Raw genomic sequence first — 16,367 nt, 5'->3', positions numbered from 1 at the left:
ATACGAGAGTTACTAACTCACAGTCTTTCTTTCTCTCTCTTTCAATGTCTCTTAAACAATTGTAACTTTTTATTTTATTTCGTCTTATCTTGTTGAAATAAAACATGTATTTTCTTTTTTATTGCTAACACACAAACTCACACGTACGCACATATACATTAATATTTTTAATCTTTTTATAAGTCGAAATTTAGTCTCTATATATCTGTGGCTATAAGGAAAATATCTAACATCACAATTTCAAAAGATTCGAATATATGCATTAATTGAACTGTAGAAAATTTATTAGAAAATATATGTTAAAACAAATTTACATATTTAGCGTAAAAAAAAAGAAGGAAACATCGCTAATAAGAAGAATTGATGTTTTAAACGACAATATTATGAAAATAAAAAGATGTGGGATAAAATGTTTTTCCTTACAATCACGGATATACTAATAGATTATTCGATTGTTTTTAAAAAACGTAAAAGTAGAAATATAAATCTTCTAAAATCAGTTTTTATAAGACTTTGTTTCATATCTAAGCTCATACTTTTTGTTGTTACGCACGTGGTCGATTCTCAAGATTATTCTATCTTTCTTCTTAACTTCCTCCTCCACACCTGGAGCCTCTCCAAGATTTGCCGAAAATACTTTACGCTTGGCGTCCCACCGCGAGAACACCTTCGGGCACCTGTAGGATGCTCGTCGTTCGCCAGAAGAAAAACATCGAAGAAGAAGAAGGAGAAGGAGAAGAAGAAGGAGAAGAAGGAGAAGAAGGAGAAGAAGAAGGAGAAGAAGAGTGAGAGGTAAAAGAAAAAGAGGTTCGTAGAGAGGTAAAAGAAAAAGACTCGAACGTGGTTAACCGCGATGCAAACTTATCACGCCGCGTACACGAATAATAAACACGCGCGAACGATGACGATACACACTCATGCATCCGTCCTGGCAAAGACTCGGAATTGCGTCAACGAGAAGAGTAGAGAAGAGACTCGTGACTTTATTTTCGAGTGCGAACGCGTCGATACGCGTGCTCGATCACTATGCCGATCCTACTTGGACACCTGTTCACCCGCCAATGATACGATCGTCCGAAATAATAAGTGAAGAATCTGTAAAGATAAACATAAATGAACGAAGAATATTATTATCATTATATAAAATAAAATAAAAGTTTCTAATAATTCGATTTTATCTATACTATGTAATATAAAAAAAGAAACGACGTACTACTACATTTCAAAACGATAAATATATAACTTAGGCTATTTTCATAATCATTGACGCATGTGTATATAATCATACGTACACTATAATACAATATACGTATATACTGATACATCTATATGAAACATTTAAAGTAGTTTGTAATGAAACGAAACAATTTTATCGACCAAATCGTCTTTTTAAAAAAGAAAAATGAAAGAAGGAATGTCGACTGCTCTTTAACTAAGTTTGACTGTCGAGAAAGGCGTAGCAAGGAACGTCGTTTCTATCTACGAGAAGAAGGTGGTAGACGGATATAACGGCTACGTCCTCTTCGTCGTGTCGTTGGTGGCTACGGAGGATAGAGAAGCAGGTTGGTGCGCTGGGTGGTTCTTCTGGCGCGACGCCAGGCGTCCGCCGAATTTAGCACCGCGACGCTGACTAACTCGCGTGGCATTCATTCAATAGTCGACTAAAAAGCCCCCCTGATGCCTTCCTTGCATACTCCATTCTTTCGAGAACTACGAGCCGGCCGTTGTATCGCGAAAACATTTACATTGTCGTTCGTTACACTCGAATCTCCGGCTTTCGATGGTTATCCAAAATGGCGCTTGACTGCATTCTTCTTCCCTCTCTCTCTCTCTTTCTCTCTCTCTCTCTCTCTCTCTCTCTCTTTCGTTTCCCCTATCTTCAGCATTACACGTTAGGCTTTATTTATTACCTCCCAAGCTGCCTCTAGTCGACTTAAGCCGAATTCGAACGTACGAAAAAACAAACTAAAGTCTTGTGAAAATGTATTTTGTTAAAATTACAAAAAAGAAAATGGAGTATACAGATCAGTTTTCTTCAAACATACATTGATCGCCACGTTCAATTCACCGTACGAATACTTTTCTAAATGTTAACTGCTCGATTTAACATGATGAAGTGTGGTGGCGCATGTCGGTGGCGTTGAAAATACAGCATTTTGCCAAAGCATTGCTTGCTATCACTTGACGCACAACGAGATTGAACGAGAAAGAGAGAGAGAGAGAGAGAGAGAGAGAGAGAGAGAGAGAGAGAGAGAGGAGTTCTATTTTGAACGGAGGCACGATCGGTGTGCCAGACAAGAGCGAGATCTATCTTTTTATCTCGCTCTTTCGATCACGAAACTAAGAGCAACACGTTGTTACATTTTCTTGATAAAATGTTCAAATGGTATTTGTCTCAAGGAATTGTATTTTATTCTCTTTATTGAAACCATTTCATACAACGTCCTCGAATAAATACAATCTTATTGTCTCTAATAAATAAATTATAATAATCGTTTTTCTTTGTTATCATTCGTTATCATGAAATATTATAGATAATTCGTATAGTGCAAAAGGATCAAATTTCAACCCTGTATTCTGGTCCGGACGTACATGTTTCCTGGAATTAGAGGAGACATTTGCAACTCCGATGACCGTACCTCTCCTGGAAGTATCACTCGTCTCTTCTCTTCAGCAAAAAGCCCGTGTGTGTTCCTCGATGAATCACGTCCTACCAGCTTTGCATTACTTTTTGCTTTTAAGTTATACTATCTCTCTCTTTTTCTCTCTCCTTCTCTTCCCCTCTCTTTTTCTCTCTTCTTCTCTTTTTCTCTTAATTTTCGAAGTTAAAGAAGCCGAAGGAGGGAAAAAATTTCTTGTTTTTTCTATTCCTACGTTGAGTCCGTTAGAGTTAATGAGCGTGAGCGCGTGCCGTCGATTCAACGTCGAAGGACCCTTTTCTCCCTTTTCCTTTCGACCTTTTTGTTGTTCGAGATACTTTTAAAATCGTCTTTCTCGTTTTTCTTCACGTTGATTTTAAATTCCTAATACTTTTCTTTTTTAATAGTGGACTATTCCAATGACCGAGAACAACGATAGTATAATTTCATAAAGGAAATATCGATCTCCAAGGAATAGCCTCCGACCTTCTCGAGTTTCTATGCAATGCATTGATCCATGCCAACAGGAATCACGCTGCACTTATACGTATCAATGTAAATTTCATAAAAACTTCAATATCTACTCTTTCGTTTGGTAAAATAATCGAAAACATTTGTACAGAAACTGAGATATAATTATATACGATGGATCATGAGTACGAAGGAAGACAGAAAATAATCTGACAATTTCATCTCGATTATTTAAAAAAGACGAATCATAGAGGAATGATGAAAACAAAGTGAATCAGTGAAAACATTTTTAGCTTTGTCACCGGAATACGTAGTAACACATTCTTAAATCTTTAAGTAAAATTTGATCTTAATTTTTTTCTTTTCATTTTAATACATATTTCCATTAACGAGCGATCCTCGATATTTTTATCCGTCCCACGCGTGCTATTAATTATCTCTCGCTTCTATTTAATGACTCGAACGTCCACCGGAACAAAGATACAAAAAAAAAGGAAAAAAAGAGACGAAAAAAAAATAAATGGAAAAAAAAGAGAGGGAAAAAAAAGGATAAGGACAATATTCCATGAGGTTGGACGATCTTGCATGAATAATACCTTCGGTCATTCCGGCAATAATAATAGGTACCGGAGAAAAAAAGTGATCGCCTACGTGAATAAAACGGTTAACGATAAGGGTGGTTCGTAGATGGTGGTAGAAGAGAAACTTCTCAGCTTCTTCGGTCCATTCTATATTCCGAGCTCTTGGTAGGTACGTGCACGCGCGAGAGTTTATTATCCGCACTCGAAGCGATGAGATTCCCGTACGCGTGAACGCACACTATTTAACACGTAATACATAGACACAAACACATACCTATACACAGATTCGAGATCGAAGGAGGGAACGCGTGCAACTTGCCAGCTGAACGAGAAGAAGTAGAAGAAGAAGACGAAGAAGAAGAAGAAGAAGAAGAAGGAGAAGAAGAAGAAGAAGAAGTAGAAGAAGAAGAAGAAGAAGAAGAAGAAGAAGAAGAAGATGAAGAAGTGGTGTTGGTAGTAGTAGAAGAAGGCAAAGAGGTAGATGAGGAAGGGAAGAGAAGAGCGAGGGAGGCTGCGCTCCTATATGTAGCCCCGAATCTTAGCCAGAGGAACTATTACGCCCGAAATTGCCGAGGCGTACGCACCCCTGGCCCGTAAAAAACGCGAGGGTTTCGTGTCGCACACGAGACTCGTCTATAATTTCCTCGCTTATTTTCAATTTATCTCTTTAGTACTTTTTCCCATCTTTTTTTCGTCCTTCCTTTTTCTTTTTTATTTTCCCTTTTCCTTTTTTTTTCTTTTTTTTTTTTTCCTTTAAATATTCGAGGACACCAAATCGCGTGTGTTGGTTCAATGTGAGACTTCGTTCGAAGTTAGAAAGCCATGGTTTGTGTGATTCTTTGAGGAAAGATCAAGTGGTGAGGAAAAGAGGGAAGACGAAAAGAAATAAAAAAGAATAAGAAGAAGAAGAGATAGGAAGATAGCACGGAGAAGAAAATGCCGAGAGCTTTCCTGATCACTCATCGTCGATACAATGGCGTCGAGGAGGAGTTCGATACTTCCGCTGGAGGTGCGAATCTTTTTATAGTTTCTTAAATCACCGAGACTAAAGACTGATTCCATTAAATCGAAAGATCCTTGTGAACAAAATTTACGATCGATATTCGGATCGCGATAATTCGTGAATGACTTAGATTCGTTTTTAAATGTTTTAAATGTTAGGGGTTAATAGTTGTACGTTAGAACGATAACATCAATGATTTTTCATATTTATTTGATAACGAATGCTGAAAGAAATGAATTATCTCTGTATAGTTAAATAATGAGATTTTTACATAATAATTGTAAGATTATTTTTTCAAGATCAATTCTATATTTAAATTTTAACGAATTAAAGCTTTCGTTCCAATCCTTAAGGAAGACAATAGAATAAGACTTAGTTAGCAACGATTGACCGATGAATTTTTTTAGAGATTTAAGAATAGGAGATACTAGATGCGTCACGAAGCTCGCACGACGCATACCGTCGCGATGCCGTCAACCCCTCCAAACCCTCTTTACAAGCGTAACACGCACACGCGCTCGAAAATACGCGGAATGAGCGAGAAAGAAGAGAGATAGAGAGAGAGAGAGAGAGAGAGAGAGAGAGAGAGAGAGAGAGAGAGAGAGAATGAAGCACGCTATTTCCGTTCTCCCCAAAAACGGAGCTGCGAGCAAACTCTCGAAAGTGCCTGCGTGTTTCACGAATCATCCCGAATTTACTGCTCGGATTTACTGCTCATAACCGAATCCATTTGGTTGATATAAATCGTGGAAAAACCCTTGTTTATTCCTGAAGCGATAAAACTCATCAAAAAGTAACAGCAAAGTTTCTCGCGAAGGAAATTGAGAAACCAAAAGAAAAAATAATGAGCCCTGTAGAATCTTCTTCTTTCTTTCATTTTTCCGTCTAAAATAAACTAACCGAAGGTATTTACTTCATGAGTTAATTCAAGTTTATTCGACCACGAAAGAACCACCTGTTGAGTTTAACTATCGATAAATCAAGAGATGTATTTCTATTTTCAAAAGAGGAGTAACGTAAGTAATCTATCGTTATCGAGATTCGCCTATGTGTATCTCATGTCAAAAAGGTTTTTAAGATGCTTCCGTTTTGTACTAAGTGATGGTAGAAAGAGCAGGCAGGAAAACTTCGAGATGTCGATAGGAATTTATGCGAGTTCGAGGCTTATTGGAAGTTTGCCAGACCAACTTGGTATTGTTAACACTCGAGCTTTCAACGTTTCGACGCGAAGCCGTCGATATGCTCGAGTACGTTGAACGCACGAGGCATGAACTTGATAATCTTAAAATATTGAAAAGATAAAGAAAAAAAAAAAATTATTCTTTTTAATACACAGGTCAAAGTCCTGAACGAGGAGTTAGGCTAGCCGAATATGGTAGTGCTCAGCCTACTTCCGATGGTGCTAGCGAATGCGGCAGCGAGACCTCCTCGGAATGTCCGGAAGAATTGTACAATCTTACGAAACTTGCGGAAGTGAGCCTTGCTGCAGCAGCCGGTACTTTAATTCATCCTAACAATTTGATCTATCAACGATCAAGCTCACCGAGATGTACCGATCCTACGGAAAAATGTAGCAGAGCGGTTGTGCCTAGAACGAAGGATCATCATCATCATCATCACCATCATCATCATCTTCACCAACAGCAACGCCTGCAGGAACGGCGAAATACCTACGAGGAAGAACAAAGTTTGGAAAGGACGAGATTCTTCTTCGAGAGTATCGAAAACGAACGAGAGATGCTTGGGATTAAAAGACTATCGCCTCATCATCCTCGTCATCATCATAGAAATCATCATCATCATCAAACAAATCATCCTCGGGAAGAAACTCCTTTCGTGACGGAAAATAAAATCGAGCCACCTCCAAAGGCGACTAATGTCAGTGAACCACCAAGTCCTACGACTCAACAAGCTCGTAGAACTATTCAGAGTAATCTAGAAAATGCAAAGAGCGAGGACAACGAGGATCACGAGTGTCCCGATTGTGGGAAAAAATATTCTACGTCCTCTAACCTGGCCAGACACAGACAAACGCACAGATCACTCGGTGATAAGAAGGCTAGGAGGTGTCCACATTGCGACAAGGTTTACGTCAGCATGCCTGCCTTCAGTATGCACGTTAGGACTCATAATCAGGGCTGCAAATGTCACTATTGTGGCAAGTGCTTTTCCAGGCCATGGTTGCTTCAGGGACATATACGCACGCACACAGGTAAGCAACGACACGACATGATCGATGAAATTACTCAAATTGAACTGAATCGAGAAACGAACTAAATCTTTTTCTCTTTTGTTTCGAATACAGGTGAGAAACCGTTCAAGTGTACAATCTGTAACAAAGCTTTCGCCGACAAGTCGAATCTCCGTGCACATATCCAAACACATTCGAACACAAAACCGCACGTGTGTGCTCGATGTGGCAAGGCATTTGCTTTAAAGTCCTATCTTTATAAACACGAGGAATCGTCCTGTATGCGAGCGCATCATCGTTCCTCCATAGAGAAGAACGAATCGAGCGAACGAAAGACAACGTCTAATTCATCGACAACATCTGGTAGAACGAACGAACCTGTTTCAACGGCTTTGGATGCTTTGAACGACTCACAGACTACGACAACGACGGCAATGGCCACGACGAGTACAACGACAATGGCTTCCTGTATGACAGCTTCACCAACCAGCGTGATCGTTCCGCGTTTGGGTCTTCAACGTGATCAAGCCTGTCCACCATCAGCATTTTCAGCCATCATCAAACACACTGGTGCTAGCGAGAACGTTACTCCACCGCCAGCTAAACGTCCTTTCAAAGAACTCGACGGGAAGTCACAAGAGACTAAAACCACTGAGATCGTTTCTAGCATGGTCATTAGAACCTCGGTGATATCACCCAATCCAGAACATTTGGGTCGATTCAATGAAGCTAAGAAACCTTCTAATACCTTTGATTATCCCGAGTCAACGAGAACTTCGGCTTTCTCAAGACCCACAACGATGACTCTCAATTTGGCGATTGCGTGAAACAACGAAGAAAAATTTCGACCTTATCGACTAGTTTCTTTTTATTAGGCTCCTATTTTATTTCCTTTTGTTTTTATAGAACGAAATTGTGTAATCGAGGTGAGAAGAATTTTACTTTGTTTCGATGCCAAAGGTGTCGATTTCCGACACGTGATCACTAAGTGTCGAGTTTAAATAATGATCGACGTGCATTACGTGAACGCGTATTGTCTAAAGTATCTTCCTAATTAGGGACCATGTAGAGAATAGTCGTAATTAATATTAACGTCCTAAGACATTATACGCATTATATCTTTAAATGACGTGCCCAAGGGTCTTCCGATTGATCGTGCCTTAGGACAATATCTTTTTTTTATTTTATTATATTTCTTTATCAGCGGCTGAACGATCGTTCAAATTTTTATGCTATTTGACGAATTTTCCAAAACATGGGGCGTAATTATTTTATTACCAATCTTAATTGAATTACAGTGACACTGATATAATTATTTTATAATTAGATTCAACAATAGAATCTCTTCACGTGCTCTTCAAGGCAGCTAAAAAAGGTGCCTCGCGGATCGTATATAATCGTACGAGCGTACCTAACAGTGTGTTATATGAAAAAGAACATTGACGAAGTCATAGTGATATTAGATCTGTACAGTAGAATTTACGAATTGTTTTTAATTAGGTTAGTGCGATCGATTTTAATATTTCATAAATTCGAGTAAAAAATTTCTCGTTAGATTTAGTCCAACTAAAGTAATTAATTTAAGAAGTATTCTTTATGTCAAGTTAGAATAAGAAATCGTGAAAGTAGTCGTAAAATGTTTAAATGGATTTAAAACGATACTAATTATTGTAAAATTACTTATATTTCTAATGTATTCTATCTGTGATTGAAAAAATTGTAAAGATAAAGCTTGTACGTTGCATGCATGTACGATGTAGGTTGCAGTACGTACGATAATTAAGAATTTTTTTTCATATGTTTTATCCATTACCAACCGTCGGTAAGGATCAGAGTGTGAACTAGTCGAGTCCGTTTTGCTACAACGAGCGTAACCCTTCGCATCGAAGCGACTCGTTATTTATTTTTGCGAGTCTTGTTCGTTCTCCGTTCTAAGAATTAATTTTCCATTGAATGATGAGATAATAAAAAATATAAAAGAACATTATCGCAGCTCGATAAAGTAGGAATTGCCACGAGTGAGGCGGTTACCACGAGAACTCGAGTGGCAACGGTTATTAATATACGAAAGGATATAATATAACTAATATTTACTCAAAAATAAGATTATTGTAAGATAGTTTTATTCCTCGTTAGATCAGTAAAAGGATCGATGGTGTTATGAAATATTCTAATCACTGATCGAATTCGAGAGTTTATATCTTTTCTTTCTCTTTCTTTTTTTTTCTTTCTTTTAACATTATCGTAGTAATCATTTTACTCGAACATTGTAAATAGCATTCCCAATTCTGTCATATTTAGAAATTAGATGAACGTGATGCGTAGCCGTATTATTAAAGACAGTTTGATACGCTGTTTATTGTAAATAATTGTATGTGCCATTTGTAGTACTGGAGTGCCTTATGTGAATATTTTACTCACTTTTTGTACGAATTGTGAAACTATTTGTCCATCGCATCAAGAAATATATATATATATACAAATATATACATATATATCTATTATCGTGTACATAATTTTTGTATATTTCTTTTCTTCAATAACTAATATCAAATCATTGAGCGAGATGCAAATTGCCATTAAGAGAAGTAGTCTATGTCAGTCGTTCGTTTTGTTTTTATTCATCGGTCCCATTATCGGATTGATGAACCGTACGATCGTTAGTGATGCTTCGAACTAGAGTAAACAGAGAGTTGCTGTATTTAGTAAATGAATTGAAGTCAATAATTAGGACACACGAAGAAGAAATCATTTCGATCGATAATGATGACGACCATGTCAACGTCTTCTTCGCATCTTTTATTCAGTCATGCAAAGAGATCGATCCATGTCAATGAAAATTAATGTAATCGATAGAGTTAATATTTCTTTTTAAGAACTACATATATTTTATCTAGTAATCAGATTTTATACATAAATAGAAAAGAAAATTAATATAAAAATAATTGCATTAAATAAAAAACATATCTTTTGTTTATTAAAAACACACACATATATATGTATATATACACATATATACAACATAATGAAGTTGAGTTATTCATGCAAAATTCGAACTAATTCCATAGAATAGATAGAAAACACGATGTTCTCATCTTCTATTTGTATAATATACATACTAAATGCAACAAGTTTGAATTATGAAAATACAAGATCTCATTGTGAATAGAAAAATCTCGTAATATCAATATTTATCGGATTTCCCGAAAGTATATCTTTGTTGTTGCCGGCAAAGACACATATTCACATCATAAGTTTAGGTAACAAGATCCGCATGAAGTCGAGCGAGAGGAGAGATAACGTAACACTCACAATACGTCTTCTTCTTAGAATTCTTTCTATCAGTTCGCAAGAAAAGAAATGACAACGTTATTTACATGATATCGGTCGATAATAAGTAGTAGATCTTTTTCTAACATCGTTTGAAAAGTTCCATTTTTTCTTTATCCTATTTCGTTGAATTTTTGCAATAACTCTTTACATCGATGTTCCACCGTGAAATATGCGAGTATGAGTAAACCGGTAAAGAGGAAGTGGAAGAAGAATAAGAAGAAGAGAAGGAGTGAACAGAGTGGGAGTTGACGACTCAGCAGCAACGAAGATCAACGTAGAAATTAATAGTAGAAGTGTCCCGAAGAGGCTCAAGCCATGCGGCCAATCCTCTTTATCCTGATCTGCCTTACAAATACGGCTTTTTCATACTATTCTGTAAGTTCGTTATTATTAATAAAAGTTTTATTACCGTGTCTTTCTTATTTCCTTTCAAAGAAATCTGTAAACAATTATTTTAAACAAGATTTTTTAAAATCACGTTTTGTGTATGTGCGAAAGGGCAGTTATCCGTAGGATAAGTTTTATCGGATTTCAACTTGTTGAGAGTGCATTAACTTACGTTATATTTTTGCGAGTTTGCATAAATTTTCTGCATAGTTATAGCGACTGTTCTCTTATCCGAATTTGGATAGACGCGCAGAAAATCATTTTAACTTCTAAACATGTTTTTTGTTCGAACGAACGTCTTTTGTTGTGTTTCTATCGAAAAAGATCACGAAAAAAAAAAAGTTATAAAAAATATAATTAATCTTAATTATATTATTTTAACAGACGAACGTGTATCGTGACTATTAAATTGTTTATTAATTTAATATTTAATATGATCATACTGTCGAGTTAGAACAGGTTACTAGCACGGATCACATTCTGATTCATGTGACTAGAAGATATTTCTAAAAGAGATTTGAAGATCAGAGTTCACGAGATAAACGGAACCGATATGAAATTACTTGGCCTGCTCCCGATTTGTCCATCCTGCCTTTTTTTAGTTCTACTTTCTTCCACCAATATAAAATTATTGTTAGAAACATACGATATGATATCGTGAAAGCTCAAGTTAAAGAGAAAATTAAAGTCTCGAGATCTTGACTAACTTGAATGTGGTATACGAATTTGATGAGATCGACGTTAAACCTGATACTTTATTTTGTTTACAGAAAAAAACTCGATTTGATCGTTCGATTAATGACAAGTTAGATGAGTCAATCAACAAAGAATGGGCTTTCACTGATGATCAAACGGTAAATTGACAATTCAATCTCCCTCTATATACCGTACTAGGTATCCATAATGATAGACTATTAATAATCATCTGTTCATTTAACAGTTTTTCACCGCTTATAAAGATAGAAAAGAAAATGCCTGTTATCTGGAGAGATTGAAAAAAGATCAAATAAAACATCATCAGGATGTTTCGATACGATATCGCGAAAAACAGAATTCAAAAGTTCTTTATGTTCCAAATGAGACATTAACAAAGCTAGAGGTAAAAGTCAATTCAAATGTCTAATCAAGTTTTTAGTTTAATTTTCATGATATCGATCATATTTCTTTCAAATTAGGCATGGCGTGAAGCAGGAGGTCGGATCGTAGATTTTTGCCGAGGTCGTAATATTTATCTCCTTCAAGAAACTAAACCAATCATAGGAAATGATTTGGATCCCTTCTTAAACGAGATTCCAATCGATGAAAATGATATCTCGTCGAAAAGAGTTGCTGATATTGTACTGATACCGCTTCTCAGTCGAGCTAAGAGAGAAATTCAGTTAGAGAATCGGAAAAGATTGAACGAAGAATTTGAGAAAATTCGAATGCGTCGTCAAACGTCACAGTTTCGTGGAAGGTTCCGAGGACAAACTCAATCGCAATATTTAAATCTTGGTAACGATGGACAAACAGAAGGCAAAGCCGAAGCGGAAGCAACGCAGCAGTCATCTCGAGCAGTTGTTGGTATGCATCAATAATTTTTGTTGTATCCTGATAGTCCAGGATATCTTATTATTTATTGAATTTAAATATTTCAGCTGGTAATCATGGTATGGGTCAAGCACAAAGTATGTCTTCAAGTGGAAGTGGTTGTGAAGAGTGTCCAGGATATCAACCTGATTATGCTCTTCACGTAGATCCAGGTAAATTACAGATTCAAGATTTACCTAGAGAAGGACAATATGTGACTGGACCAGGTGCTGTTGGAACTCCAGGAAGAATGGTAGATTATCCTGGAAGTATGGTATCTGGCACTGGACCAATAGGAGGGGTTGAGCAATATCCTGAAGCTATAGTTCCTGGATCTACGGTACCAAAAACTACTGTCCCTGATTGGCAAACTTATCCTGGAGGTATTCAACCAGGAACTGGAACATATCCCACTGGACCGATTGGACCGGGAAGTGTAACACCAGGACAATATCCTGGTGGTGTTGTATCAGGTGGAGCTTATCCAGGTGCATTTGTGCCAGGAAGTGTTCCAATTTATCCTGGAGGTGTCATACCAGGAACACCAGGAACACCAGGAGGTAGTAGACCATATCCTGCTGGTACTGTACCGGGAACTGGTGTAATGTACCCTGGTGGTGTTCCATCTGGAACTGTACAAACTGGAGGTGATGTAGCATATCCTGGTGGCAACGTAATAGGAACGAAAGTAATAGATGGAACTGGAGTATATCCTGGAGGTACTGCACCGGGAAGTATACCAACTGGAGGTGGTGTAACATATCCAGGTGGACCTGTAACAGGAACTACAACAACAGGAGGAACTGGAGTATATCCTGGAAGTCCTGCACCGGGAAGAGTGCCAACTGGAGGTGGTGTAGCATATCCAGGAGGACCTGTAACAGGAGGAACTGGAGTATATCCTGGAGGTACTGCACCGGGAACTGTACCAACTGGAGGTGGTGTAGCATATCCAGGTGGACCTGTAACAGGAACTACAACAACAGGAGGAGTTGGAGTATACCCTGGAGGTATTGCACCGGGAAGTATACCAACTGGAGGTGGTATAACGTATCCAGGTGGACCCGTAACAGGAACTACAACAACAGGAGGAACTGGAGTATATCCTGGAGGTACTGCACCGGGAAGTATGCCAACTGGAGGTGGTGTAGCATATCCAGGTGGACCCGTAACAGGAACTACAACAACAGGAGGAACTGGAGCATATCCTGGAGGTACTGCACCGAGAACTGGTGGTGCTATACCAGAAACTATAACAACAGGTGGTGGAACTTATCCTGGAACTATAAGAGGTACTGTAATACCTGGAGGTGTTCCACCGGAAGCACTACGTCAACCTGGAGAACATTATCCAGCAGGTATTATTTATAAATTGTGACGATAGAAATATAGTAATTATATGGACAATTACATTTTTCAGAAACTTCAATTCCAGGGGTTTCTTATCCGACCGGTACTGGAACAGGTGGAACGGTGACATATCCTGGTGGAGTTCCACCTGGAGTAGGCATAACAGGTGTTGTTGCTGGTCCAGGAGTTCCTATAGTAGGTGCTGGTGGGATGTATCCTGCTGGAATTCCTGGTACTGTTATTACAGAAAGTCCTGCTTATCCCGGTAGAGTTGTCACAACAGATGGAAGAGGAGTTTCTGGTGCAGGAATTCTTCCTAATATTGTTACAGCTGCTAAAACAGACGTCGGTACTTCTATATCCTATCCTGGAATATCACATGGGATACCGGGAGTTAGTGGTACTGGTATCATTACTCCGCAAGGTGGAGTAGCGCAACCGGGTATGACTAGATTTATAACTCCAGGAACCGTATATCCAGGGGCGCCTTTACCAGGAAGTGGAATGACTATTACAGGTGGAGCTTATCCAGGTTCTAGTGTATTTTTGCCAGGAGGCGTTGGATCTTATCCTGGAGGTGTCATACCAGGAACAGGATCTACAGGAACAGGAGGTGTACAGTATCCTCCTTCCGGAGTACTATCTCCTGGTCAAATTACAAATATTCCTGCGGGTGTTCCTGGTATCTCTCAATATCCTACTATTAATCAATACTATCCAGGTGGAATTGGCGGCCAAAGGATTCCAGGTCAATATCCAGGAGGCACCGTAGAGGCGTCACAATTTTATCAAAAACCTAAAGATACTTCGCTGACGAGTGCAGAAGATGATGGTGCAGATACCCAAGCATCTAGTTCCGTAAAACAAGTTGATTCTGGTACAGAAGCAAGTGCATCCGCCCAAGGTAAATACGGACAGGGTACTGCACAATCTCAAGTGTCCGGAATTTACAGTGGTTCTGCATCATTTTCGGCGCAAGCTGGTACCAGTGATATTAATAGAAGTGCTCAAGCCGAAATAAGTGGCGGCAAAGACGGTGCTGTAAGTAATGCAGAAGGTGTCGGTGGTCGTGGAAAAAGTCAAGCGCAGGTTCAATTAAATTCTGATTCTGGTGCTACTTCGACGGGAGCTCAAAGTAGCGGTTGGAATCATGGAACAACTTCTCAGGTGCAAGCCAGTTCCAAAGGTGGAATGGCAGATGCACAAGCTAATGGCGAAGGTAGCACTTCTAGTCAGGCACAGATTGGATTTCAGCCATATTTAAAAAATGATAATAAAGTCGAAAAACATTCTCTTCCCTTCCGTGGTGGAGGTACGGCGTCTGCTCAAAGTGGAACTCACAGAGGTCAATCCCAATCTCAATTACAGGGATCATTTCAATACGGTATCACTTATACCGGTGCTGCACAGGCTGGTTCAGGATCAGGCGCAGCAGCTTCTAGAAAGCCATTTAACTTCAATCTTACTAATCCTGAAATTTATAGGTCGTATAAACCGAGTAATATACCATCGATATTTAAAAACGACGCCACGGAAGTAACGAATGTCCCGAGTGATGCCGATTTCAGTCGTATTCAGGCACAACGGGGTTTACAGACAAGCTCAAGTTCTCGACAAACGGTTGTCAGTGGTGTATCGAAAGAAAAAGTAGAAACTTCAATCAATAAGAAAGAACAATCTATGGACAACAAACACGCAGCAGCTGAACCAGTTTATGGCGAGGAGGAATACGAAGATCAGTATGAAGACGAAGATTATGATTCACCTGTCGGACAAAATCCTCCACCCAACTTAGAAACTTTTTCTTCTAATAAAAAACTAGAAGATCAACATCAATCGCAAATGATACAGATCGGTAATGCTAATCGATATGATGTTCGAGTCACTCAGGACTCAAATATTGCACAAGGAGGTGACAAATTACAACCAGGTCAATCCTTACCAGGTTATACCATTCCACCTGGTTTTCGTGGAAGAGTATTGTCGATTGCCGGTGATGATACAGTTGCTAAAGGCGATGGAAAAGCTCAATCGCAAACTGTTGCACTAATTCCAGCGCAACCGAATACTACTCTTGAAAACAAATCGCTTGTTTCGGAAACACGATCGCTTCATAACAATTATCCTCGCTTTACAGGAACTCCTACTTCTAAAAATAATGGTGATCATCTAAACACTCCTACTCGATCGTCCTCTAATAGTTTTCTTACGCGTGATTTGGACAAATCGATTAGACCTAGTTATTACACTGTAACAAATAGTGTCGCTGGTAAAATAGATGATAACAAAAGCTCTCAAAAAAAATACGAACATCGGTATTATACTAAAAGTTCCACATGCGGATATTTTACATTTTCTTGCAATATCGTATACGGTTCTAATGGTAGAACAAAGATTTGCAAACCTAAAGTACCAACATATCCCGATGGTACACCAATGAAGTGTTAATTAATCATATTGCGTATTAGATTATTTTATATATATATATACATATTGTATTATTTTATAATATTCACTAGTAAAATTTTTATTGTCCATTTAGTATATATATATATATATATATATATATATATATATATATATATATATATTTAGTAATCTCTTTCATAGATAGATAGTTTTCTGCCATAAAAATATGTATAATTGAAGAAAACAGATATATTATAGTTTTTAAATATGTAACTATTATATAAACGTCATAATTTCATAGGAGTGATTATTATTAGAATATTATTATAATTATATTTCTAAACGAGTAATATTTCTCTTTGAAAATATTTTAATGCATGTTATCGTATTACTGCCCAACTGTTATTTATCGATTTACTAATAAAGTACATTCG

At 37.9% G+C, this 16,367-nt stretch overlaps 2 protein-coding genes across 2 annotated transcripts; both read left to right on the top strand.

Moving 5' to 3' along the window:
- The first annotated feature begins 3,854 nt into the window (after positions 1-3,854).
- Positions 3,855-10,633, top strand: LOC122626849 (zinc finger protein 709-like). Its single transcript, XM_043807292.1, has 3 exons — positions 3,855-4,700; positions 6,031-6,906; positions 7,000-10,633. The coding sequence occupies exons 1-3, from the start codon at positions 4,628-4,630 to the stop codon at positions 7,710-7,712; spliced, it is 1,662 nt and encodes a 553-aa protein (XP_043663227.1). The 5' UTR covers positions 3,855-4,627; the 3' UTR covers positions 7,713-10,633.
- On the top strand, positions 10,466-16,075 carry LOC122626854 (mucin-19-like). The gene is made up of 6 exons (XM_043807297.1): positions 10,466-10,593; positions 11,376-11,459; positions 11,546-11,704; positions 11,781-12,168; positions 12,243-13,532; positions 13,595-16,075. The coding sequence occupies exons 1-6, from the start codon at positions 10,534-10,536 to the stop codon at positions 15,970-15,972; spliced, it is 4,359 nt and encodes a 1,452-aa protein (XP_043663232.1). The 5' UTR covers positions 10,466-10,533; the 3' UTR covers positions 15,973-16,075.
- The last annotated feature ends 292 nt before the right edge of the window (positions 16,076-16,367 follow it).

Source organism: Vespula pensylvanica, chromosome 2, assembly GCF_014466175.1.
Source record: "Vespula pensylvanica isolate Volc-1 chromosome 2, ASM1446617v1, whole genome shotgun sequence".
In the NCBI taxonomy this organism is placed as follows: domain Eukaryota; kingdom Metazoa; phylum Arthropoda; class Insecta; order Hymenoptera; family Vespidae; genus Vespula; species Vespula pensylvanica.
This window is presented reverse-complemented; position numbering and strand designations above follow the sequence as displayed.

What these genes read in the sequence shown, in the direction of transcription:
- LOC122626849 (XM_043807292.1), top strand. Translation starts at nt 4,628, where the DNA reads ATGCCGAGAGCTTTCCTGATCACTCATCGTCGATACAATGGCGTCGAG. An exon ending in GTTCGATACTTCCGCTGGAG is followed by an intron (nt 4,701 to 6,030) that starts GTGCGAATCTTT and finishes TTTAATACACAG; the next exon opens with GTCAAAGTCCTGAACGAGGA. An exon ending in ACATATACGCACGCACACAG is followed by an intron (nt 6,907 to 6,999) that starts GTAAGCAACGAC and finishes TTTCGAATACAG; the next exon opens with GTGAGAAACCGTTCAAGTGT.
- LOC122626854 (XM_043807297.1), top strand. Translation starts at nt 10,534, where the DNA reads ATGCGGCCAATCCTCTTTATCCTGATCTGCCTTACAAATACGGCTTTT. An exon ending in CTTTCACTGATGATCAAACG is followed by an intron (nt 11,460 to 11,545) that starts GTAAATTGACAA and finishes TTCATTTAACAG; the next exon opens with TTTTTCACCGCTTATAAAGA. An exon ending in GTCATCTCGAGCAGTTGTTG is followed by an intron (nt 12,169 to 12,242) that starts GTATGCATCAAT and finishes TAAATATTTCAG; the next exon opens with CTGGTAATCATGGTATGGGT.